The 27,143-nt window shown below is 45.6% G+C and overlaps 1 protein-coding gene across 4 annotated transcripts in view; it reads left to right on the top strand.

The window, feature by feature from the left end:
* Positions 1-27,143, top strand: part of MICAL2 (microtubule associated monooxygenase, calponin and LIM domain containing 2) — a 115,437-nt gene that overhangs the window by 75,616 nt on the left and 12,678 nt on the right. For all 4 annotated transcript variants that reach the window (XM_085063099.1, XM_085063098.1, XM_085063097.1 and 1 more), the window contains 6 exons: positions 10,017-10,209; positions 13,194-13,366; positions 14,417-14,491; positions 17,953-18,050; positions 19,773-21,105; positions 27,024-27,118. In XM_085063099.1, coding sequence (XP_084919225.1) covers positions 10,017-10,209; positions 13,194-13,366; positions 14,417-14,491; positions 17,953-18,050; positions 19,773-21,105; positions 27,024-27,118 — 1,967 coding nt within the window. The remainder of the gene's footprint in view (positions 1-10,016; positions 10,210-13,193; positions 13,367-14,416; positions 14,492-17,952; positions 18,051-19,772; positions 21,106-27,023; positions 27,119-27,143) is intronic.

Genomic DNA, 27,143 nt, shown 5'->3' with positions numbered 1-27,143 from the left:
CACTAATGCCTCTTTGCATAGTCAATGCTCTCTAAGACTGCTGTTGCAGATGCCATTGCAGTATGACAAGGCCAGAGGTGACATTGGGAGGCTCAGGAGCTGCTCTGTCTTTCTTCTTCTTCACACTGATTCAAATGGGTTCTGAACTTGTCTGTTGTCACAAGAACCATTTGGATTGAAAATAAGTACAGAGATGTGTGTATTTTCTTTATTAAATTTTTTTTGAAAAGCCAGGCTAACCTTTCATTCTCAAAGCCAAGCAGCATTAACTGCCCAGATGTCTGTTAATGAAAATCAAACATGTCAGGATTCAGTAAAGGCAACCCACCTTTGTTATAATTATGCTAAGCCTTTAAAATTAAAAAGATCTTGCAGGTTTTAAACATACTTGATTTGAATAGGATAACACAGACAAAACTTCTTAAAGTTGCTCAAATTCAAACGCCAGCCTTTCATTAACTCTACCCAGAAGTGCGATTTCTGTTCCTTGGAGTTTCTTCTAAATTGCTACAGCTGTAAAATGCCAGTGACAGTTGCTTCTGTGTGTCTTCCAACCTCAAGCAAGGACTATGGTCTGCATTTTTCCACAGCATTATGCCAATTAGTTACTATGATTGGCTTTAATTCACTTCTGGCTTACTCATTCCTCACATTCCAATCAAAACAATGAGTTTTGAAATACACTGAATTCTGCATTAATTATTATGTTTTAGAAGACATGACATGTTTGCAGATGATCTGGTTTTTTTGCCTGAAAGATCATGTCACTGAAGATCATAAGACATTATGTATCAATGCCTGATGTAAGTATACGTATAAGTTATGTAAATATTTCCCCAAGTCTTTTTCCTTTTCTCCATGAACTGTGCTCACATAAAAAGAAGGGAGGCTTTAATCTCATCTCATCAGGTGGTGGGCTCCAAACTTGTTTGAAATGGATGGAATTTCTGAAATGTTTTTTTGAGATGTGAAATGAAGAAATTTCCATGTTGCTATAGCATTGAATTTGCTCTCCCAGCATTTATTCTGCAGGTATTCATTCATTCATTCCCCACTTTGCTTTAAGGTTATTGGTGCTCTGAATCTGTGTCCAAAAATGCTATTTTGACACCCACTGGTAACTGAAAGTGTTGTTGCTGCACTCCAAATTCCCAATTAATACATGCCTTAATATACCAGACTCACACAGATTGCTCTGATTAAATATATATTTACTCTAAAATGATAGAAGTAGCGTGCTATCATAGCAGTTTTTGTTTGACAATAATTTTTTCCTTAAGATACATATTCAGTATGTCTAATAGGTTTCTTCTAAGTTTCTTTTTTTTCTCCTTTATCTCTATTTGTTTTTGTTCAGCTTGTATTAGCACGTTAATCTGCTCTGTCCTCTTAGATGTGTTAAAAAATCATGGGGGCCTCTGTCTGGCTTTGAGGGCTTCAAATTCTCTGGTTATATTTTGTGCCAGAATTTAAAAGTGTCTGTTTATGAAGTAAAAGGAAAAGGGGTTTTGATGCTGAAGAACTTCTGTAGGTGCTGGTGTGGGCTCACAGGGAAGTGTGAGAGGATGGTCTCCTGGCTTGGGGACAGGAGGAGGAAGCCCATCCCTGGATCCGGGGTGGAGAAGAGGTGGCAGGAAGGTATTTGTAGGCACTGATGGCTGGAAGCCAGACAGGTGATCTGGTCCTGCTGCCCCAGGAAGCTGAGTGCCACCCCATGGATAATGGGAGCAGCAGTGCCCTTTATTCTTTTCCATTTGTTAGCCAAATAAAGTGGAAATTACTTCTGTTAGAAGTATGAAGCAAGCATGAGGAAAAAAAAGGGGAGATGTGGCCAGAACTGAAATCTGTGAAATGTCAGCCATTATACCTTCTATAGGAATCCTTTTCCAAGGGCAAAAACCTGCCTGGTGCTATCTCCGGTGAGATGAAAAGTGGAAGTTTGGACAGGACATCAGTTTGGGAATGCTGCTGCAAGCCTTCTAGCCTCCTAAGGCAGATCTGTGAAATACCTCAATGGGGTGGCTTCAGCTCCAGTTCTGACACAGGCAGTGCTGCCATGCAGCCTTACATGTTTTGAGCTGAGGATATAGGATGCAGCTGAAGCGCTGACAGGTTTGAGCTTGGGTTTCACTCCAGTGCTGGCTGCTGCATAACAGCACCAAGGCCTAACCAAGTGGAGGTGTTTCCCCATTCCCTCTCCCAGTGTTTCCCTGGTGAGTGCTTTTTGCTGTGGATCTGAGCTCACTGAGTTCATTTCACAAACACTGTGTTTATGCTGCACTGGTGTTAAGACGCCTTCCTTCTGTCCCCACAGCTTTCCTAAAGCACTGCTGTTTTGTAAGCTGGGTTATTTTTTGGTTTGCATATTGCACAGTAAGAAGTCAGGCAGTAAAGTGGGCTGGGCGTGCTGCAGATCAATTTGTGGTCTGCTGACTGAATTTCTTAATGCCAGTTTTTGATGCCAGCCAGTGTTTGCTTTCACCATCAGAGCTGCCCACGTTTGTGAGTAACTCCACTTTAGAACTGCCCACTCCTGTCAGTGCCTTAGTCAGCAGCTCCATACAAGGCCAGGCAAAGTCCACTTATCCCGTGAATGAGTTATGAGGTGACACAGTTTCATGGCAAGCCAAGAGCCTTGGGATTGCCAGCCAGCAAAGCAGGATGCAAGTTAGGCTGGAGTCTGTAATGGGGGGCACTGTGTTGTGTGGGGTCAGCTGCACAGCAGGGAAAGTGAGCCCTGTGCCAGCCCTGGGTGCCCAGGCACCCACAGCCTGCTGACCAGAGCAGCACTCTGGGTTTTGGTGGTGCTTTCACCTGAGGACCAGAAAGCCCTGTGCCAGTCCTGAATGGCTGGGTCAGTTTTTGGGTAAGTACTGTTGTACTGTTCCTGCTTCACAGCCCTCAGGGTGTGCCAGAGGTGTCAAAACATCACATCCTGATATGGGCGGCACACCTTAGTCCAGTAGGTTTTGTTCTTCCTCCTCATCCCCCCAGACAAAGCCCACAAGGAATTGATAGTTTCTTGTCTGCTTTTTCATAGCTGTGGAGCAGGGGTGGAACTGCTTCTCTCAGGGCAGGGCAGTTGTAGCAAGGTCCCCTTTCACTACCAGCAGCAAGTAGGAATAATTTCTTGCCCACTTCTGAGGGCCCTGCTAGGTGGTGTCCACCTGGTCAGCTACCAGACCTTGTGTTTGGTGTGTGGCAATCCCCAAGCTGGGCAGATCGTGAGTTCTTGGAGGTGTTTTCTTGGACCTTCAGCCTCCCTGCAAATACTTTGTCCCTGACCACCAGTACTTTGAGTGTGTTGTGGCTCAAAGAAAAAAGGTAGATATAATTTTAAAATTTGTTGTTTCCTGGCTCTGTGCTTTTAATCTGCCTTCAGGGATGTTCTCTGGGTTTGCGGTAGTTTTCATACTTTGACTTGGTGAGGTTCACTCCCCCTTTTCTTCTTGTGAGGGGTTCCCATTTACTCTGACTCACTTTAGCCAAAAAATCCTATAGGATTTGCTTAAAAATGAATTCCCCTCACATGACTTAAAACCAGCTAAAAAGGAGGAGGGAGGAGAAATATGAACAGTTCTGGCTGTCTGTGGCTCAGCAGCACCGGCTCGATGGGGAAACGGCTGTGGCTGCCTTGGTTGGGGATTTTCAGTGGAGCATCTTTGACCATTTTTGTCCATGTTGGACAGAGGCACACGGGGAGCAGCCACTCCTGAGAAAAGCTGATCAAAGCCAGCTGCCCTGAGCCAGCTGGTGTCCGAGCCGCTTGGCACGGTGCTCCTGGTGGGGAGGGGAATGTTTTTGGCAGAGTTCAGGGTTTGTGCCATTGAGGACAGCACGTGCTTTGCCTGAGGTGGGGAGGAAACGCTGACCCGGTCCAGCTGCCCCAGTAGGAGCTTGGCTCTGCCCGAAGCTGGCTGGTTCCCAAGCCCTTGTCACCTCCTTGCCAGGTCCCAGCAGTGCGATTTGCCCGGCGCTGGCTTGGCAGATGACTCAGGGGCAGCAGCAGCCTGTCCGGAGCCAGGCTGCCCTGTCAAACAGGACTCGCAGCATGAGCAGCATCTCCTGCTCGTGTCCGTATGCTGGCCCTGGTGCTCGGGGTGGAAGCACTCACATGCTGGAGCGATCAACGCTTTACAAATGGTAATCAGAGAAGGTGTCGAGAGCCGTCTGCGAGGCCCCGGGTGGGTGGACGCTAAGCCCCTTCGGAAAGAGCCACTTCTTTGTCACGGCTGCGGTGGCACGCTGCTGCTGGGCACGTTTCTGGAGGGGACCCGTGCCAGGGACTCTCGGGGGATCGTGGTGTTTTCATCATCTAAGCAAAACCCATTGTAATTGCACCTTCAAGCGTAACAGAGGTCGGTGTCAGTGCCTCTGTGTGCAGCTGAATAGGCACGGTGTGTGTGAGACGCCAGCGTGTAACGCAGCACCTTTCCCTCCCTGAGTCGGGCTGGCGCATTGGCAAAGCCTCTGGGAGCAGGAGGAGTGATGCAGTGATGCATTTGTCTGCCTGTTTGGCATTAGCAGAGGGAGCTTGCCTGCTGGTGGACGGCATTTAGCAGTTTGTTAGGCACGGAGAGACAGTAAACAGCTCCGAGGTTTGAGCTTTCAAAAACCTGCACAGGAGGTTTTCGGCAGAGCAAGAAAGATCTCTCCACTGCTGTACCGGGCAGTCAGCTTTACCCTTGGATCCAAGGAGGAAAGGCAAACTCAAATATTTGCAAAACTTCTTGTGATCCCACATCCCAGGAGATTTCTCCATTCTTGTTTCTGGTCTTTGGGATGACTTTGGCTCTCCCCACTGTGGGGACATAAAGTTTCACTGCTATGTTCCTGCCTTGGACACAAAGCTTTTGCAGGGTGGTGATGCTGCATGAAGGCCCTGTTAGATACTGAAATGCATCCAGACTGAGGTTGCTGTTACAAAAGGTTATTTAAAAATAGCAAAAATGCTTTTTAAGTTATGGTGGATTATCACTTTGTAGGCATGTGAATTTTACAAGCCTTTCATTGAGAGAATCAGGGTTGCACTGAACTTTGAGTTAGCAGAAGAGCTGTGCTGAACTTGCCTGCTTTTGGTTAGCATGACAATGCCTTGAGCCTGTCAGCTTCCTGAAGGGCTCAGCCAGGGAGAGCATCTCCAGAGAGATGAAGGGAAAGGTCTTACATAATGTCTCACTGCTACATCTCTGACTAACTCGAGGCCTGGTGCAGACATTGCTGTCTCAAATGCAAAGGTGAGCCAGCACAATATTGAATTAAACACTTGGCATGGCACTTAATGGAGAGGAAAAACTATGTTTTACTGGGAAGGGGTTTGTATTGCAGATCTGTTGTTCAGGTCTGCAGGGACTCTTAGGCCAAGCCCATGGATTGAAGTGAGTTTTGAACAGCCCTGACCCCTGGGTGAGAGCCAACCCAGATAGAAGCCCTACAAGCTGAAGCCTAAGGAATACTTCTCAGTTACCACAGGGTGTAGCTAGGTCCTTGCCCTGTAAGGAAAACAGTTGTTTCTCTGCCCATGTGAGTAGGGTGAGGTGAGTTTTGAAATACAGACAAAGGAGAAATTGTTTTTATCCACATTTTTTCATTGTGTTTGAGTGGGAAGGCCAGATGAATGCATGATTGTTCTGTTGAGATCACTGGCTCTGTTGCTGCTGTTTAAGGAGCTGAAGGCAGCTAAGCTCCAGTGCTTAAATAACAAAAACAAAAAACCCACCAAAACCCCCGTACACTCTAAATCCATGTTATTTGCTCTCAGTGAAAGTCAAAGACTGGGGAAGGGTTATGGATCACAAGGATCATCATATGTGGGTAACAGTGGAGTAAGGAGGAAGTTAACAACAGCTGAAGGAATGGAAAACATAAATTCCCTTAATCCTATCAGCCCTTTGGACAGCAATATGGAGTTTTGTAGGTGTAGATCAAAAAGCAGCAGGAACACCCTGAGCTCTGCCAGCTGCAGAGGACCTGCAGCTCCTGCCCGAGCAGAGCCAAGGGCTGCCCTCATCCCTGCACAGGACAGCCCCAGGGGGAGGCAGGATTTGGGAATTAGCACATTGGCTCCTGCAGACTGGCTTAGGGAACTTCAGCAGCCAGAAAGTGCAGGTCAGTTGTTGTCAGGATGTTTCCACTTCACCCAGCTGCTGAGGGACACTCCATGTGTGCTGTCTGTCCCTGCAGCCGTGCTCGTGTGACAGACCATGGCTTATCCATGCTCCTTCAACCCCCTTCCCTGGGTGGATTGAGTGTTTTGGCAAACATTAGCAGGGACTCCAGTCTAAACCGTGCTGTGGAGCAGGCAAATTCCCTGCCGGAAGTCTTTTGCATTCCGAGGCCCAGGGAATAGGAAATGTGAAGTGAGCGCTATGGAAATGAAGTAAGGCCTTACGCAAAAGCTATTTTGAGAGACTGTTTCCTGAGGATTGGGGTTTCCTCTGATAACGCCTGGTGCTGCCATGGAGAGGTCAGTGGCATGGGCAGTTTGCACAGGCAGGAAACAGGGCTGGGCTTTTTCCATCCTGCACACGGGATACCTCTTCAGCTTTTACATTTATAAAGTTCAGTTCTTCTGACTCAGTCTCTTTGCTTCTAATAGAAAATATCCTGTCCTGGGGAGGAAATTATTAGGACAGTGGAGCATTTCTCTTATGAGGATGAGCTGAGGGATTTGGGCTTGTTCAGCCTTGAGAATAGACAGCTGAGAGGGATCCTCATCAATGTCTATAAGTATCTGAAAGGAGGGTGGAAAGAGGATGGAACCAGGGCTCTTTGCAGTGGTACCAAGAAATAGGACAAGAAGCACAGGACAGACATTGGTGCACAGGAAGTTCCACCTGAACATGAGGAAGAACTTCTTTACTGTGCAGTGACTGTGCAGAGGAACAAGTTGCCCAGAGAGGTGTGGAGTCTCCCTCTCTGGAGATACTCAAGAGCTGTCAAGTACAGCCAGGCACAGACTCAGGAAAGGACTCAAGCAATAGCAGTATGAGGTCCTTCACTCTCAACCTGCAGTATGATGGGAATCAGGGCACTGAGCTTTACAGCCTGGTTTCCACCCTGAAGTCAGAATTCCAGAAAATCAGGGTCCTCCTGCTCAGCCTTGCAGTGCTGAGATCTCACTGAGGACCTTGCTGGTGCTGCAAGGATGGTTGGTTGTTCAGGATTCAGGGAGAGCTGTGAGGCTGGAACTTTCTGCATGTCCTGTTTCTAATTTAGCCTAACGTCTGTTCAGGAGCATAAATGTGTGCCTCACCTTTGTGTAAGTACCCAGCCTTTGGGCTGATTCAGCAGAAATGAGGTCAGACAGCCCTTCTTATTTAACTGTGTAAAATAAGAGCTTTAAAGAAGTCCCAGCTTTCTTTTTGAAATCTTTATCTATATCAGAACATAACTTCTTTCTTTTGCTACTCCTTAAACATCAGTGGCAGTGCTGCCCACGGCAGAATCGCAGTGGTGGCCAGCTGGATGTGTTTGCATTGCTGTGGGGAGCAGGTAATGACTGCCAGGTGGGATCCAGGCCTGTGGAGCTCTGGGCTTGTGTTTGAATTGGCCACACTCTCCCCCCACAGTGCTTACATGAGGCCAGCAGCAGTGCATCCCTGCTGTCTGAACCTGGACCATACCCCTGTTGTCCTCAGGGGCTGGAAACTCTACTGCTTTTTGGGAGGGACCAGTTGAAGTGTGTGACATCCTCAGAGCCTGCAAAAATCACCTGATGATGGGGCATCTGGGACATCTCTGCTTCCTGTTTGAGCCTGTTACCCAAGGTACAGTGCTGTGATGGACAGAGGTGCTCACTTTAAACCTTCCAAATGTCCTGCAGAATGTGTAACCCAGTGCTGGAATTAATGTGCACATGTGGGTGTCCCCCACACTGAAACACCAGAATGGTCCAGTCTCTGCTTTTGTGGAGTTGAGTGCAACATAATTTATTAAATTTATATGTCACAATGCAAATATTGATAAGATATGTTAGTAAGGAGTGGGTTTGCTTTCTAATCCTAGAGTGGTTTGGCTTGGAAGGAACCTCCATGGGATTAGTCCATCCCCCCTGCCATGGGTAAGGATGCTGCTCCAGGATGCTGATCTTAAACCTGGTTGGTACCACTGTGGATGTAAACTTACCCTGCTAGGGAAGGGCTTGGCTGCCCAACAGACTCCTGAGAAGATCAGCTCCTGGGTGCAGGGTTCAAGAAGGGGAGAGATTATGATGCCAAAAAGAAATTTATAAGAGAAAACTAGAAAAGAAAGCAAGCACAGAAATGTGCCTCTTCAGAGAGGTGATGGTGTCACATCACTGTCAACTGGTGTCCTGGATGACACCCTGAGGTCCTTCATCAGCTCTGACTATTACATGTCCCTAATGATTGAAAATTGGATGTGTAACAAGCTATTGCAGAGGGACATGTTAACTGGAAAAGTGTTCACGTTCAGGAACCACATGGAGTCATTGTAGGTAGTCTGTCTGTCTGATTGTCTGTCTGTGGGTTTTGATAGTCTCCAGCTGTGTGTCTGTTAGTCATAAACATGTTTTCTCCTCTTTCCTGTTAGCGTGGCAGGGAAAGCATTATTGTGTGGGCTGGGAAAGGGAGCACATTGAGTGTGCAAGCAAATGGCAAAATTGACTTTCTTCCGCAGCCCCTTGAAGTGACCTCGGGCTTATTGCCAGCATGGGTACAAAATTTACAGAAGGAGCTGGCAAACTGTTATTTGGGTTTGCTTGCTCTGATTTTCATGTAAAATGCGCCATCTTTTAAAGAGAAAGTTGAGTTGAAAGCTTTGGGGTTAACAAATTGGCTCAAAAGACTCATTTTTACTTAGCTGCTGGAGCCCACAGCATCTTTGGGTGGGTGGCCTGGCTGGGCCACAGTAGAAGTCAGACATAAAAATCAGAGAGGTATGAATTTCTTCCCATCTCCCAAAGGAAAAGAAACCTCTGCAGTCAAGAAACATGTGGCTGCTGTGGTGCCTTTGAGCTGGATGTAGGGCCTGAGCACATCCAAAGTAGAAACTCTTGCAAGGAGAAGGGTGGGGTGAGTGCACTCCTGCAACGAATGGAGGAGCTGCAAGTTAAATAGGAGTTTAATTGATGCTTGCTAGGTAGTTTGCTTCAGTAGATGAGAAAATAAGCTCTGTCCCAGCTTTGATTTTTTTTTTTTTTTTCCCCCTCCCCAGACTTACACAGGTGTAAATTAGAAGCACTAGTGTTGAATTGGATGCAGTAAAAACAGCACACATGGGTAATGAACCAAGCAGAGCCACTCTCCTGTAGCTTGTCATTTGTCCCTTCTTCATCAAGCCTCAGGGAGACTTTGCAGATATGATGAGGTTGCTCAGAAATTAAGGATTTCACAGGGAGAGATGATCTCCTGTCTTTGGCGCTGTCTTAATTACCCAGGTTCAGTGAGGGGAAACTTGGCTTTATTCTTTATTCCTCCCATCTGAACATGAAGTTCAGGGATGGTGCTGTTTAACTGCTGGGATGCTGCTGCTTTTCACAAATTAGGGTCTGTATTTGCTGTACACAATCAAAAATAACCTGAAGAGTCTGTGTTTACTTTGCTCACTCCCTCTGTCCTAAACTGACCTAAGCTTGCAGTATGAGGCTGAAGGTTCAGCCATCCAAGCAAGATTGGTTCATCTGCCTCCTGTCACACAAACGGGTCCAAAAGGGGCTGGAAAAGAGCCCATAAATCCCTACCTGTGTGGCTGGCACGTGTGACACTGCTGCCACCAGGCACCAGGCTGATGTCCATCCCCATCCCACTGAGCAGCTGCAGAAGCTGAGGCTGCCCCTGAAGCTTTGTTCTCTCTGGATCCAGGCTGAAGAACACTGACAGGGCTGTACTGGGCTGGAGGGATGTTTTTGCTGTGCCAGCCTGCCGGTGCACACACCTTGCCTGCACCTCTGGGGACAGAAACCACCAGCCAGGGACCACTCAAGTGCAGGAGTAAGGTCCCCCACAGACTCCTTCCTCCCCTAACACCCTGCTGTCACCTTTGTGCCTTCCCAGGCTGCCGCCTGCCCGTGGCTGATGAGCCCACCTTCCCCAAGAAGGCCAAGAGCATCCCTGAACACCTCAACCTGGAGAGCTGGCTCTCACCCCCTTCCCCTGAGTGGGCCATCGTGAGGGTCATCCCCGAGGAGGAGATGACTGAACACAACCTCCTCGCCGTTCGAGTCATGGTCACCAGTGATGCCAGCAGGTACTTTAAAATACAAGTCAACCTGTAAGAGCAGTTTGGTTTTCTCTGGAATGCTAAAGAAAATCATAGCAAAATATAGTGGTGGGTGTATATACAACTGGGGGGAAAAGAAGAGAACAAAAGAAAAATCCTCCACAAATGCTCAGAATAACAATTGTTCTTAACCACAGCCATGAATCCCCCCAGGCACATGAATCACTTTGCAGGAAATCTTCAAACATTCACATCCCACACAGGGGCCTGAATCAGAGGGAAAAACATTGCTGTGATCAGCCTGGGTTCAGCTCTTGGAACCGACAGTTTTTGGTACACAGGGATTTGGGCAGTGGGTGTATTGTGGCAAAAGGTGCATCCTGTGACGTGGCCATCTCCCACCTTGGGCACCATCCTGCAGCTCCACACCCTGGGCCTCTCCTGGGGCATTTGAGAGCCTGCCCACCCGTAAGAAATCTGAAAGTTGATGAACCTTGGGGAGCTGTCAGAGGAAGCCAAATTTCTATGTGCACATTAGAATATATTTGCTTTTTGGGAAGGATTCTGTGGCAGTTCATTCCATCTAAAGATTAAATTGGTATCCCCTGAGTAAAGCAGTTTTCCTTACTGAGAACTGAAAAATAAGAGGGGGAGTGAAAAACAAAAAGAAAAGAAGACCAACCATTGCAAACACTGCTGCTCTGTAGGGAAGCTCATTCAGATTCCTCACACCCTCTAAACACCTGTTTGTGGTGCTGTGTGTAGCTTCTGGAGAGCAACTTGGCTCTGAGAAATGCAACTTTCTGCTATTCCCTGAGGTGCTTTGAAAGAGGGTTTTTGCTCTGTGCGTGGGTCTGGGTGCTCTTACAGGGAAGGATGAACCTCTCCAGGGCTCCTGCCCCATGGGGACATAGAAAACACAGAAATGGGAAGGGTTTCCTACCTGTCTGACAGCTCCCCTGCAGAGCATGTACTGCATCCCTTGCTAACACCCTCTGGCTCGTGGTGCCCTGGTGGCGTCCAGGCAGCGATGAGAGCCGGCTAATCCCTCTGATCTGAGGGATCAGCTCCTTTCCCTGGGGCTGGACAGCAGAGCCCCTGCTTCCCTGCCTGCAGGACGTGGCACAAGGGGTGACAGCACATCTGTCACCAGCACAGCGGGTGCCACTGGCTCCGAGGTCAACCTCCTGCTGCCGCCCCCCATCGAGCTGCTCCGGCATGATTGCCCCTGCCAAAAAGAGGGGACAAGGGAAATAGCAAATGACAAATGGCACTGCTGAGATGGCTGCAGGGAGCCTGTTGGGACTGGGAAAACGGGGACACAACTTTGCAGTTCAGGCTTTAGGTACTGTGAGTAATGACTCCCTGTTCCAGCAGAGATGAGAGGAGAAACCTCATGCTATAGCACTTACCTTCTTGCTGGCCATGGAAAATACGTGTTTTGCTCTTTAAAACAGAAAGATATCAATCAATGTTAATGTCAGGGCTTTTTCTTTTTCTTTGGTGTGGCACTCTGCCTGATCTCAGTGTGGTATCTCTCCCATCCACACAGGGTCTCAGCTATCAAAGCCTTCATATATTTATATTTTTACATATATATATATCTGTATGGCTGACACTGCTTGAAAGTCAGCTTAAAAAGTATGTTTTAGCATGAAATTTAAGGCTACTCTGATTTTGCCTGCTGAGAGAGCAGTGCACCTGGAGAGGTGCTCCCATCCCTGCTGTCTTGCCTGCCCTGGCCTCCCAGTACTGCTGGTTTGATCTGTGTGAAGCCAGGGCCCAGCACTGGTGGATTCTATCCAAATGTATGACTTCATGTTGTGTGAAGCCTCTCCTTTACCTCTTCCTTCTCCTGGACTGTGCCCTGGGCTGTCACAATGCAACTTTGCTTTCTGCTGTATAAACATGTGAAAGCGTTCTCCTGCCACGCCAGCAGGACTGCTCATGGTGTGAGCTCCTCTCTTTTTTGAGGCACAGCTATTTTTGAGGCACAGCTATTATTCATCACAGTAAATCTAAGAATTAGGTTGGCAGCATTGTTTGCATTAAAAAGATGCTGAGTGGGATCATGCTGCACTCATTTATGGCAGTGGGAATGTGGTCACATCAGAAGGGTTGACGGTGTCTGTTCCCTACTGTCTGGATTGAGAGATGAAAGAAATGGCCTGATTATTAGAAAAAGAGCTAATAATCACCTCAAACAGTTGTTCTGCCCTGAGGCAAGGTCATGTTGTGCATGTCATCCACACGTGTGTTTGTGTGGTGTGCTTTTAATTACATTTACACAAGGGGATGCCATAATCTGCCTCTGTGATCAGCTCAGGTGCTTCCCTGCACTGCTCAATGTTACTGTGCCAGTGGCTCCCGGGAATGAGGAGAGTTTTTCTTTGTTTCCTACAGACACATTTTGCACATTGAAGGGTGCTTAGGTAGCTTCACTCAGTCCTCTCTTTCCAGACTAATGGTTACAGTTTTCTCCAGCTTCTTGACTAAACCTTGCTTGCTAGGCCCATGGTTGTCCTCACTCCCCTCCTCTGGGCTCCTTTCTCCTCTTATTTTCAAAAATCTGCAGGAAAAAGGTGAAAAGTGTAGAGTTTTGACGCTCATGCCTTGTTTGCAGGCCAATCACGGCATTGCAAATGCTGTTTCCCTTAATTCATCCTGGTGCACAGCCTTGGAGGCACAAGGGCCTGGCTTTGCTAACTGAGCAGTGAGGGATTTCACCCCAGTCTGTCTCAGAGGCACTTTGATTCCAGGTGCTGAACATAGTGGTTATGGGTGCAAATGCAAAGTCTGATGGGAATGGGGGTGGCTCAGCTGTGTAGCACCTACAGCAAATTCCAATCCTGCAATAATGGTGATGAAAGAAGGAGAATGGGGACAACAGCTCTGGCTGCCAAGCACCTATTCCTCTGAAACACCCACACTGCTGTCAGTGCTCAAGCCAGTGCTTGCTGCACCCCCCGAAATGTCCCACTTCCCTTCTATCTTGCTCTTTTTCCCTGTAGCTCTGAGCTGGAGTCTGATTTCAATGGCGACTCCTCGAACTCCGAGGTGAGTGAAGGACAGAGCTCGCTGCTGGAGCCCTCCGCCTGCTCCAGCCCCATCCAGAGGTGGGCATCGCTCATCAGGAGCCCTGTGGTGCCAGAGGAAAGCTCCAAAACATCCAAAGTTGCTGATGGTAAGCAGGATCCTGACCTGGGGTGCTCCAGCAGCCTCTCCTGAGGGTGCAGGCAGGACTGGGAGAGATGTTCCAAAGTGGAGGCTGTTCCCTGCAGCATGGCCAGGTTGTGTCTGTTGATGGTGTCTTTTTGGGGGGGTTTGCCTTTTCAGTGCTGTCACTGAAACACCATTCCCATGGTGCAGGGTAACCTGGAGGAGTTGTGCCTCGTGCTTAGCTTAAAGGGATGGGATGAATGTTTTGCCACTGGTAAAATGTTAAGATGTTATTGATCAATGCAATATCTGCAGCACTGCCTAGGCAAGGGTGATGCTGGGAATCACTAGAGAGCCCTGCTTGGGACAGTTTGTGTTTCTACAGGTAGCTGCTTAAGGTTTTCATATCCAGTGAAAGCACACGTAGGAAAGGATACAGCTAGCAGGGAGGTAGGGAGAGGTTTGGGAACAATCTTCCTTCAAATGGAAACTTTTCTGGAGTTGATCAGAACTAAAAGATGTGCTAAAAACAGCCAAAGAAATTGTTCTGCAAAAAATAAAAGGCCATCAGCATTCATTTATCCCAATGTCCCACCACCCCCACATCCACATATGCGTTTTTAAGCCAAGCAGAGAAGAGGGGATTTCATACAACAATTTAAATCAACTCTCGAATAATGGAGTCCTTGTTTAGGGCAAAAGGACAGCAGCAGCCCCCAAAGTGCGCCCAGCAGTGTGTGATCCCATACAGCCACTAGAGGATTTTATCCTTTTTCTTCTCCAGTTTCATGCTGTCCCCCACCCCTGGCTGCTACGGTAATTTCCCTGCCCCCATCACCTGTGTCGATCTGGGGCTAAGCGAGAGGCTTGCTGAGCTCTCCCACTGGATGCTGCTCCTGGCATCCCGCGGTGGGTGTGCGCTGCCCTCTCCCGGCTGGAGGCTGCTTGGAAAACTGACCCCCCGCCGCCGGTGTTTGGGGTTTTGTTCCTCCACTTTTCTTTTTTCCCCGTATCCATTTCGCCCTCTGGCTTTTGCTGCAGTAGCTGACCCTGTGTCCCTTCTGTTCCTGCTCAGCACTCCAGAGAGCCAACAGTTTTCAGTCCATGGCATTAAATAAGTACCAGAATTGGAGGAGAAAAATCCAAACGAGTGAGTAGAGCCTGAGATGTGATTGTATCTTCTATTCGGTGTGTTTTCATGTCTTTTGTCTGTTTGCCCTTCTTTCCTTTAGAATCTTTGTGGTTTTGAGTCACTAAATTAGAAAACAGAGATATAAACACAATGAATATTTCTTTTCCATTTCCTTACCCTCCAAAGACCCAATTCCCTTTCTGTGTGACTGCTCTCTGTGTAACTATACCCATCAGCAAGCAATGCCCATTTGAATTCTCCAGATGAGAACATGCACTCCTATCCCAGAGCTGCATATTTTGTCTCTAGCCCAGCCTGCACGGATTGCTCTTGATCAAGTGGGACACTGACCCTAACATGGTGTCACTCACTAGAAATGCTCCTGGAGGTGCCTATTGTCACTCTTCCACAGGTGCTCTGTCACCTCTTTTTTGTTGGGAAAAAAACCCAGGTGATATTTCTGGGTTAGCGAAAGGGAGAAAGCCAATCCCAAGAGGGGAGCTGGTGAAAATAAGTGTCAAGTGTCCTTGTCCTCTAGCAGTTTCTCTGAGTTTGGGCTGACCAGTTTCTGAGCATGGAGACAGTGGATTTTGGGGAATGGTGGTGACAGCCACTCTTTAACCCTGCCCTGAGCTGCCCTCTGCAAAGGGGGGGATTTCTGCTGCTGCTCAGAGTCCCAGTTGCCGTCAGAGGAGTTATGGCTCTGCTTCTGAAACAGGTAGGATGTCTGTACCAATTACAGGAGCAGTGCACAAACAGAAAGGCATTTCAGCTTGCTTACTCTGAATGCTCAAGAAAGCTTTGAGATTATTTGCAAGTACCCAGTGTGGGATGAGTTTTTATATCTCAGAAGATGAGATAAGCTGCATTTCTGCTTCCTGGAACAAGGCTTGCCTTCAAGTCAGGTGCACATGAGTTCTGTCCCTACCCATCCACAGTCCCTTGGAGGCTTCTGGTGCCCCACATTTGGGATAACTCAGTAAATCTCAATAGAGTATGCACAGGGCTATTTCATGGTCCTGACAGGAGGCTCCCAGTGAGCTCAGCTTTCCCCCCTGTGATGGTCTGGCCCTGGAGAGGCAGCTGTGGCAGGCAGACAGGAACATTGGGGCTACATTCCCTGGCATTCACGGCACCTTTGAGCCATGAGGCTTTGCCATGCTCTGAGGGGCTGCATGGGATGTCCCACCCTGGGGAAGGCTCGAGAAGGTGGAACAGGGTGTTCTCAGAGTCTCATGGCATCTCTGTCAGCCTTGGCTCTGCCTCTTGAGTACTGTAAAGCATGTGGGAATCGGCATAGACATCAGAGTTTGGTTCCATCAGAGGCTTGGATTTAAAATCCTGCCTCAACTGATATCAGTTTTTAAAAGATCAATAATAATGATGCTTAATCCAGGTTTGAGTGTGGGGTAACAAAGACTGTGAGAGAGGAAAGCAAAGGAGACTGGAGGGGGTGTCACTCTTAATTTTGACTGATTTTCAGCTTGTTCTCAGCAAGGACATTACTTAATGGTTTCCCAATTAGTTTTCCCATCGTTCTGTCAAAATCTTCCGTGTGCCCCAAGGGCTCTAGAGGGAGCTAAAAGCCTTTGAGAGGGAAGCAATGTGCTGCATGAGTCTGCCTGAACCTCAAGTATGCTGTTAAAATGAGGAGTAAAGCACAGTCAGTGTAGACTGGGAACGGAATAAAGGCTTTTTTTACTCCCTGGAGGAACACTGTAAGTCATAGTTTCTATATTTAATCCAATCTGATTACAGGAATTCATATGATCATCAGTCACATGAAAAAAAAAAATCTGTCTCCTTTTCTGACATATTTCCCCAAACACATATGTTTCATAAACAGCACAGGGTATGCAGCCAAGGAGAGGAAATCAGTGTCACGGCTATATTGGCTGAAAGGCTCAGAGCAGGATATTACCTTTCAAAACCTTTAATCCCCATTGCACGGCCACAGGGAACACCGTGCTCTTAATTTATCTTGGGATTTTGGGCCAAGCAGATCATGATATGCCCTAGGGAACCTTTTTTTGGTTTTTTTTGGTTTTTTTTTAATCCTGTTTTGAAAGTGAAGCTGAAAATATAGGTTCAGCATCTTGGTGGGAATAAAACCATTTTCCCTGTGACAGATGGCGAGCTGTGGCTTTGTGTGGAGCGATGTTCCCTTGTGTGCAGCCCCTGTCCCTGTGAGCACCTGAACAAGAGCTGGAGTGGGAAGGAATTCTCCCCATGGGCACTTGCAGACCCCTGGGCTGGTGATTTTATGCCCTCAGCAGTGTTCCAGCATTCACTGCTGCAGCACTTGCATTTCCCCTCAGTGCCCTGAGCCATGACATTTGCTTGTGTTGTGGGCTCAGAGCTGTAGTGGATCAGGCTGAACCCTCCTGGCTCACTTATGCAGGTGGTCATGGTGGTTTTTTTGTCCTAATAATGGATTCTCATGTTTTCTTGTGGCTTAATTCACTTTACAGAATATAAAGGTCAGCCCCTGGTTGCCATCCCTGCAGGAGCTCCTTAACAGGCTCCAGCACAGTGTGTCCCTCCAATCTTGATCCAACACAACAAGTTGCATCAAGATTGGGTACAAATAGGTGAGACACTGAGAAGAAAGGAAATTCAGCCTCTCTGCCTGGCTTGCCTTTGCTGAAATCCACATGCAGGAGCTGCCCTCTGTCTCTCTGGAGTGTTGCTTCTGTCCTTATTCTCCTATATAGAAGAACCTAATTTTGCTTTGGGAACCTGCATGGATTTCAGAACTAATAGTTGGGTATGGGAGTCAATAATTGAGCTATAAATATGCTTGCCATGTTATAGCTGGACATGAGAATATCTTGGATCAGGGATGCTTTTGTTTGACCAAAGATTATTTCTTATGTAAAATTCCCACAGGCACAAATATTGGTAAGTTCTCCTGACTCCCTTCAGGTGCAAGTTGCCTCCTTTAGCAATTAATGACCTTGCCTGATGGTAGGAGAGCCCCCAGCATGCTGCCTGTTGTCTTGGCTTGGGAGACTGCAGGATTTTTTCTGTTCTTACTGCCTGCAGGTGAATGCATTTCCCATTTTTTTTCCAATCTGATGGACAGCCCTCTCAGAAGTCATCCACTTTCTTCATTTCTTGGAATTACCCAAAGTTCAAAAGTCACAGATTGTTTTGACTGCCTCTGCTTCTGAGTCCTGAAGGCCCTCTAAAGAGGGCTGGTTTTCCAGAAAGTTTCCTGGAACTCAAAAGCTGCTTCGCTACATTCAGCCAAAAAGTGGAAGCAGTTCAGGTCCCCCGCTGAAAATATCAACATGTGTTTGGCACAGCATGCACACACATATGTGAGTGAGGCCATGAACTTCAATGTTGTAGGTCAGTTCTCCAGGTTTAACTCTATCCAGGTGGATGTTTAATCTTCTGCTCTTGTTCTTTAATTGCAGACTTCATGTAAGACAAAATCAATACCAATGGGAAGGTAAAATTTGTGTCTTTGACAGGCTTTCCTCTGCTGTCCAGCAAGAAACCTGGGCTACAGTGGAAAGACAGCTCAGCCAGCTGTCAGAGTGGTCCTGAAGAAGAGCATTCCCAACCACAGGTAGGTATAAAGGAGAATTATGCAGGGTGCAATGACTGTAACTTCTGCTGGGGCATGTCTGGTCTCAGCAGGCTGTCTCTGCTCCTTCCAGTAGTTTTGGTCCTCAGAGTGACCACTGAGGTTGGAGTTGTGCTGCATGTAGGGAAGAGACTTTGATTTCATGTCATCATTGCCAAATCAAGAAGCTGTGAAACTCAGAGCTCGATCACACAAAGAGTTAGCCATTAATCTGTTCCATCAGTCATAGAATCATAGAACAGCTTAGGCTGGAAAAGGGCTTCACATCTCCCACTTCTCAGCAGCATTTTCTGCGTTTTTCAGGATCTCAGATTTCCATTGTATTTTTGGGTTGGTTTTTTTTTTAAGTTTTGGGGTTTTTTAAGGAGCAGGAAGGGCGGGCCTGTCATAAGTGCAGCAGGAGTCATGACCGACCATCCTGAGTAAAGGGCAGCACCTCCCTGCACTCCCAGAGCCAGGTGGAGCAGGGAGCAGCCCACAGTTTCCCTGCCCTGGACAGTTGTCCTCCCCCTTGGGTTAAACATGACTAAAATCGCTTGACCTCAGGGCCTGTGCTAGGAAAAAATCAACTCTTCCACATCCAGTGTGGAAGATGAAATCTGGTGCAGGACAATGGGGCCAGGAAGGGAATGTCCCAGGGGAGCAGAGCTGCACAGTGCTGCCTTGGCCACGCTGTGCATGAGGAGAGGTGATTCCATTCAGCTCCTGCTCTACAAGCCCTGCTTAGTGGCCTTTTTCTTACTCTTAAAAGGGAGGACTGAGAGGGTGTTTATTTGTTTATTGTGTTTCTTACATTTTTCTATCCGAGATCCTGGCCAATAATAATTTCAGTCATCAAATAGAAGTGTGAAATGGAGGGGAATCATTATTGCCTTACTTCTGATGCTTCTGGGAAATGAAAAGTCAGACAGATTAATGTCTTCACCCATGTGAATTTGGGTATCTGGCACATAAATGGAAGCAGGAATTCAATCTTCACACCATCCATTATCACATAGCACTGATGATAAAAAGCCTCCCTTTTAAGAAGGAAGAAAGAACTCTAGTTTTGGTCTGCTGGCTACATAATGTGGGTATTTATCCTTGTTACTATCTTCAGCAGAAGATTTTGGTGGCTGGAGTAATGAATTTAAACCTTTACCAAAGGAAAAATAATCATGACAGAGGGAACTAATTGAATTGTTTAACACTACCATCTTGCATTTTATAATCTTTTCTGGGTAACTTCTTTCATTCCTACCTGCACTACATAAACACACAATATTATAAAAACATTTGGAGAGGATGGATAATGATCTCTTGTACTTGCTCAAAACTCTAAGGTGATACAACTGGAACACACACAGGAGAAGAGAGCAGATCTGCTCTTGCCTGTTCTCCTGGAGATAGGACTTTTTCTCTCTAAGGAAAATATTAAAGGCAATTCATAAAGACATGACAGATTCTTAGCATGAATAACATTATTTTTAGACTATTAAAATTTCCAGTAGTATTAGATCTCCACTCCTAGAGAAATATTAGCCCTTTAGGGAGAAAAGCTTTTCTTACATTATCATCTACATGTGTATTCATGTATAAATTAAATATTATGTTTATTACTATTATGTTAAGATTAAAATTGATTACAATATTTTATGAAATAGAAGCTACACAAAGCAGTATTTTTAAATCCCTAAAATAATCTTTTTTTCATGCATTTCACAGTTGGCTTCTTACAAGAAGCAACCAGAAATTACCAGAGGACATTTCAAACCATGCAGCCCAGTATTTCAAAGAAAAGAAAAAGCCAGAGAGGTGCTTGAAGATACACATCCCTATGTTCCCCACTGTCCTTATCAGAGCAGAACCACAGGTTCTCCACAGATCCCTCTTGGGAATGGGACAGTGGCTGATGAGTTTTATGAGCCTGAAGACACAGATGGTGACACTGGGACATACTCAGCCCGGGACTGGAAAGGAAAAACACAGAAACACAGCTCTGAACCAGAAGATTTATTTAAGAGGAAGACAAAAGTGCTGTCATCTCTGGATTTGAAAGAGAAAGATGGCAAAAATACCAGGCACCCAGAAGAAAAGACTGAGCAAGAAATAAAGGAGGCAAAAAAGAAGCTGGGGCTTCATACTCAGCAGCAACCCTTGTATGACTCAAACAGGACAGAGCCTGGGACCAGCCCAGGGAACCAAAACCATGGAGCCCTGTGGACTCAGGAGAAGAAGGATGCTGGCTGGAGAAAAGATGTGTTCAAACAATCTAGCTGTCCTGTGCCTCTCTTACATGCACATGGTGCTCCACCAGCTTTGTCAGTTGCCACAAAGGATGCTCTGAGGATTCCAGATGTGGTTTCCAGGGAGCATACAGCTGGCCAGGCAAAATCCCCACTGAGGCTCATAGCCAATGCTATCAAAAGATCCATTTTGGACCCTCTAACCTCACCTACAGAAGGATTAAAGCAGGACTCAGAGGGCAAAGTCAAAGGCTCTTCAGAACAAGTTTTCTTCAGCCCCCACAGCACTCCTGGGTACTCCCTAAGCCAAAGGAACAGTAACAACAACAACACTCAGTCACAGGATCCTGAAGTAAGGGAGTGGGCAGGGAAATGTTCAGGAGATGGGAGCCCTTATTCAAATCTATCTCATTCTTCTGCCAGCTCTGAAGAGATATCTCTAAGGGATTACAGGGAAGAGGTATCCTTCACATCCTATAGTCCTTGCTCCTACTGGCCTTCCAAGAAAACCCATATACCTCAGAAATCAGCTTGCACTAGGATGGAGGAAGTCCCAGGACTCCTAGAAAAGTTTACCTTTGAAGACAATCCTCTAGGGGCTCCCATGTGTATCCGTAAGGAACAGTCCATTCTTCCTTCATCTCCAGAACCCAAGAACACCTTCAAGGACAATCTGGATGACTCCACACAAAAAGGATTGCTCTTCAATAGACTGAGAAGCAAAGCTCATGAAAGAGAAGGGAATTCCTTGGTGTCATCTCTGCCTGTCATGAAGGACCATTCTCCAGAAAGGTTGTGTTATCCTTTAACAGGTGAGGACCCAAGTTGGATTATTTTGTCATTATTGTTATTATTATTATTATTATTATTATTATTATTATTGTGTAATAGCACTTAACCTTTAAAGGACCTGTGTGTGACCATGCACATATCTATTGTGCATTATGTTTCATTTCTAGTTACTTTCTATATAAGAAGACTTAATAAATACATTTTTTGAGCTAAAGTTTAGGGGTCGGTACAGATTTAAAGGGGTGGAGTAGATTTGGACCCAAGTTTGGTTTGCTGGTCACTGCTGTTCAGATGTGTTTATATCAGGAAAAAGTGCTCAAGAGGTGGAAGCAGTGGTAAGGCAGGGTAGGATGTTGGGCAGAGCAGCTTCTGCAGTGACACTGAGTTGAAGAAGAACTACAGCAAGCAAGCAGAAGGACAAGCACTGAAAACTCCAGTACAGCACAGAGAACATTTGTTTATCTTCCCACAGAGACTGAAGCAGTATGGCTGTAACAGCAAGAAGCTTTGCTCTGTGTTTGTGCTTCCTCAGCAGGAGTCTCTTCAGCTCTGCTGTCAGAGTGATCGAGCTATGGACATACTTCTGAGAGCTTTGCAGTGTCATTAATATCCCCTTGTTCTCTAATTTGAGAGGAGAGAGCACCTTATTGACCTACTGTGACCTATTTGTGAGTCTATCTGGGCAGTGATTAAAAGGCATCAATTTTCAAGTTTGCTTGCAAGAGCAAGGTTAGTATTAAAACTGCAGACGAGTCCAAGACATATTGATGTCAGATCAAGAGCCAATGCACAGGCTCAGAAAGAATTAAGTGCAGCACAGATTTAGGTATGAAATATGAGGCCAAAGAGCTGCACCCACCTGTCTTCCTCTGTGATCCATTTTTCCACTGCAGAAAGTCTCAGTTATTTCACTAAATAACCTATTGAATTTTGTCAGCATACCTGTTTGTCTCTTGCTTTATTAAATTGCAACCCAAACTGTAACCCCAAAATTGCTGCTGTGCTGCAGCAATAAAATCTGTATGTAGAATGTAAAGTCACAGAAATGTTCCCAATGAGATCCAGATCCTTCTGCTTCCCCTCTGCTTCAGAACTGCCACACACTGCAAGGAAGATACAGTGTGTGAGCCACTTGACCTAAGCTCACTAAAACAGAGTAACTCCTGCTCTCATTCCTGAATTTTCGGATTAGATTCTTGGAGCATCCTTTATATGACAACTCACAAAACCAGGCATTCCCATGGAGCCAGAAGATGTTAAGGACTCCACTGAAGCCACAAAGAGTTGCTAGTTCACATTTGTCACACTGTGATGTTCAGTGGGAGGCTTTTTTGGAGTCTGTACCTCGTCACTGCCCGTCAGCTGAGCCAACGTGACTTGCTCTTAACTAACTGCACTACAATAATTGGAATGTTGTGCTCCTATTAAAATGGGAACAGTTCTTGTTAGGTTTGAATAATGCTATGCTTTATTTATGTTGAAAATATTTTGGAAAAACATGCTGGTGTAACTCGTGTTGTATTCCTCTGCTGTGCAGGCCAAAAGATATTATTAAATTATTGCAGTTATTGAATATAGGCAATGCAAAGTCTGTTTAGGAAAAAAAAAAAGGAAGCTCTAATCTAGCCTTTTGCTCAGTAATCTGTTGTGTTCAGTGTTTCAGCACAGCAGCTCTCTGAACCTTTTAAAACATTCATATTTGAGTAAACCAAACTAATAAAGAGCTGAGTCCTGCTTGGCTCTCTAAAATGGCATTTCTGTCTCACACTGGCACTTGTCAGAGGCTCAGGCTTGGCAAAATCTAGTCATTCAGTGACAATCAGCTTTAGCCCACATTTCTTATTATTTTCTTCTCTTGAACTTTACCACAAATTTCAGGGGATTTTTAAATGAAAAAAAAATACTCCCAGCACCTTGCAGAAACCAATTTAATGAGACTCTAATACTTCTCTTGGGTCTTTGCAGTAGGTTTTCCCTATCCTGTTTGGAGCCAAACTTGTTCTGTGCAAGTATGGTTGGTATTACATTATGCTGATGTTTTCTACCTCAATGCCTTGTGAATCCAAAGAATGAGCTGGGTGATACAAGTCCATGGGCTTGAGATGAGCCTGGGCCAGCTCATGGCTGAGAAATCCTGTGGGGAATAACCAAATACTTAGGAACCACTTCCAGTATTGAATATGTTCTGTCCTCCCATCCTTTCCTGCTACATGCTCAGCCCCCAGGTGAAGCTCAGCTTGAAGAGGCAATCTTCACAAAAAATAAAGAATTTTAGCAGCAGATTGCCTGTTGTTCAAACTTACACCTGCAGATGCACCTTCCATGTGGCTCATTCCAGTTTCTGATATCCAGATCTGATTTTAAGGTTTTCTGCCTAACATTTTCTCTCTGTTTCGTAAGAAATAGTCTTTAGAGCCACTTGGAAATTTTGGGCCATGCAGAGATCCAGCTGCACAGACAGCTTATGTGGGACCTAGGCACAGCTTACTGAAATAATGGGGGTTCATGGCACACTTTCCAGTGAGAGACTGGTTTGAAAAAAAGTACATCCAAAGTTTGCCTGTAGAATATACAACTGCCCACAAATAGAATATACAACTGCCCACACTGGAATTCCTAAGTGCTATTCCAGATTTTTGGTTTACTGCACAAATATCCTTAAGGCTTTTGCCCTTTGATGCTTCCTTTGTGTTCCAACCTGCAGTAAACCTCCCCCCAAAAAAGTGATCAATAAAATTGTTCAATCAGATGGCTAACTGTTCTCTCCTAAGCCTACTTGCCCCTTTGAAGTTAAAAATTCCTGAAGTGCCTTGTTCATTACTGGTACTTTAAGCAGGATAACCAATTCAGCTGATGAGAAAATTTATTGTGCTGTGAACTCACTTTGCTGATTTTGTGCACCCTTACACTGAGAAGGGATTGCTTGCAAATGTTTCAGGTTAACATTACTGCACTATTGTGCCATGGAAAGTCTGGGTGCTTGCAGTGTTCTGCTCAGTGAGGACACTGTTATGGCACTGATTTTGTATTTTAGAAGGGAACTGAGGCACTAGAATATCAACTGCATGTGTAAGACCCCATGAGAAATCTGTGAAGAAGCAAAGATGTAAAGCCAAATAGGCAAGTCCTCTCATTCTACTGGTCATTTTACTCAATTTCTGCTGGGCATTGTTTTCACCTCCTCCCTCATGCCAGCTTCCTTCTGGTTTTGGACAGCTGCAGTCATTACTATGACACAGAAACACCCCAGGAAAAAAGGGAAGTGAGCTGTGACAGGCAGATTGACAGCAGTGCTGGGTTTTCCCTGTAAATCTCCAGGACAATCAGTAGTGCTCCCACATCTAACAGAAGGGATCACCTTCTTAGCCCTCTTCATGTGACACTTCCCTCGTTTTCCAGAGGGAAATGAATATCCTGGATGTTCATGTTAAGGGAGAGGTTCTCAAAAGCAGTGCACTTTGATTTGATAAGAAATATGTAATAAATAACTGCCAGTCTGAAGGAATGAGGTGTCTGGAAAGCAAAAACCCAAGTCGAGAAGATTTGAGTTAATATTTGGAAAAAACCCTGTGTTTTTGAGATCTGCTCTGTATAAGGATTGGCATAGTTGGAGGAGGCAAATTATTATCATCCAACTTTAGTATTGCAGTTCTATATTTCAGATTTTAATGACTCAGTAAAAGTCCCTAAGTTTGAATGTTTTTATGCTTGTTTTGTCCAAATTCTCACAGTTGTTGGCTAAGTTCTGCCTAACCCCCCTGTTAGGTTTGAGGGTTTTTTTGGATTTTGGTTTGGGGTATTTTGTTGTTTGTTTGTCTTACTTTTGTCGTCTTGAAGTTGAAATTTGCATCTGCTGTGCACTTTAGACCACATTTCTGGTCTTTGTCACAAAGAAACAGCCAAAGTAAACAGGATATTGGGGTCCTGAAAGGCTGAACTGGTTTGGAGCAATCTACATGGCTCTTCTCTGCAGAGCAAGGTACACATACCTGGCTCTCCACAGCAGAGAGGCATTGGGAGGGCTGGGAATGCCATGAATCTATACCATACACAGGCATCAGATTCCCTGTGCTCATGAGATGGTCCTTGGAAGCCCTCAGGGAGGTCACTGACTCTCTCTCTGCCCCAGAAAGGCAGAGAGTTCCCGAGTCACAGCCCCAAGGAGGAAGCAGGTGCCCTTGTGTTGGAGCAGGCTGCTTCTCCTCCAGCCCTTGTAACACTTCTTAAATTATTGATATCACTCCAAGGGGATGACAGGGGAAGCAGTCGCTTATTCCCAGCACAGCTGAGAGAAGAAGGGGAGTGTGGAATTGCTTGTTTCCAGCCCTGCTGGGCTCTAAGCTTTGCCCTTTGCATATTGTGGAATTTGATTTCTCCGGTGGCGTTTGCAGTTACTGCAAATGTTTGGTTGCACAGGGAAAAGCAAGGTGGGTGAGTTTAGTCACTGCAAGGAGATGTGGCTGATGCCCCCACACCTGGGAAGGGCTGAGTGTCTGTATGTCCCTGCTAGGGACAGAGAAGGATTGCAGCTGGGTTGGCAGAGCATGGGCAGCGTGTGGCACGCTGGACACCCACACGGAGGGCTACTGCACCTCCCTGCCCCAGGACCTCTGTCACAAAAAGGATGGCAGGACCCAGAGCTCCCCTGAGCCCTCTGAGCTGGCAGCTTCACTGAACACAAGTTTTTTTGCTGCTAAAACTGAGATTGCTGGGAGAAAAAAAAGACCAAACAGAATTTCTGCCTCAAATTACTTGGATTTGCTCTTATCGCTTTACTGTCTGGGATGAACATGTTTCATGGATCCTGGGTTTAAATTAGGGCTGGAGGCAAAAGTCCTGCTTTAGCACTGGGACCCAGGACGAGGCAAAGAAGAAACATTTACACTGGGAGAATGGGAGGTGATTTTAATCTGAATACAGCTTGCACCTAGAAAGCCAACTGTTACCTTGTAGATAGAAAGAAAAATGAATGCTGTTAGCTTTAAATAATGTATATTTCCAAGATGCCCAGCTGTTAATCATTAACCCTGTAGCAGGTTGAAGCACAGAGACAGATGTTCCAAAAGCGGTTTTATTTTCTGAAATAAAGAGAATGAAGCTATGCATTAGACAAATTAAGAAGAAATTCAAATATTTACACCCAGTTGAAACAAGATGCTGGGAAAACAGGCATGATAAAATTGCTGCAATTAAGTGTAATTTAATTTATAATTCTGAAAGCACGCTTCTTCCAAAGGCAGCCTTTAAGTTTTCCTTCTGGAGTGTATTGTTGTGATGTATGGATTTTCCTGACTTCTTATGGCATTTTAATCAACAGCCCAATGATGTGATAATATTCCTAAAGCAGAAAAATAAGTGACGTTTGTTTAGACATAATTAATGAAATATTTATGTTGCACGAGGCTGTGTGATAAAGCCCTGTTCTCTTAGTCCATTTGCTTCTGATTACATTTGTGATTTTTTTATATGACCAGACATTCTGACGCCAACTATTTTACACTGAGCAGATGTCATGTAGTAAAAATGGGTGCCAGATGCTACAAGCCACATAAGGGTAATTTGTTTAAGAGCTGGCTCAGACTTTGTGCATTCAATTACACTGTATAGTGAGCCTTATACAATCATTTGGGTAATATGGCTAACTTCAGATATACATTTTAATGAATGTTGAGTGCATTCAGAACAGTGTACTACATGCAGGGTGCTCAAGGAATTAATTTATTTGTTTGTAGTTCCTAAAATTATATATCTATATAAATATATATACATATGGCCAGACAGTTTTTGACAGGGATCAAAAATTTAATTAGTGCTGTCAGCTGAACTTCTATATTGCTCTAGGTGCTGCTGATTAGAACTCGGGGCAGGTGCAAAGTGTCTGTTTAAGTTAAAGAACAGTATTTTTTGCTTCACTGATCATTTTGTTCTTGCATTTTAGGATTTGAACGTCTACCTGTCAGAAAACAAGCTATTGAGTATTCTACTTCATCCTCCGATGAGGAATTTGAATCCAAGCCTTCATTAACGCACAAGGTAATCTTGTCTTGGAAACAGAAAG

The sequence above is a fragment of the Lichenostomus cassidix genome, chromosome 5 (genome assembly GCF_008360975.1).
Source record: "Lichenostomus cassidix isolate B80296 chromosome 5, HeHo_3.0, whole genome shotgun sequence".
NCBI lineage: Eukaryota > Metazoa > Chordata > Aves > Passeriformes > Meliphagidae > Lichenostomus > Lichenostomus cassidix.
Note: the sequence above shows the minus strand (reverse complement) of the source record. Positions and strands in the feature narration are given on the sequence as shown.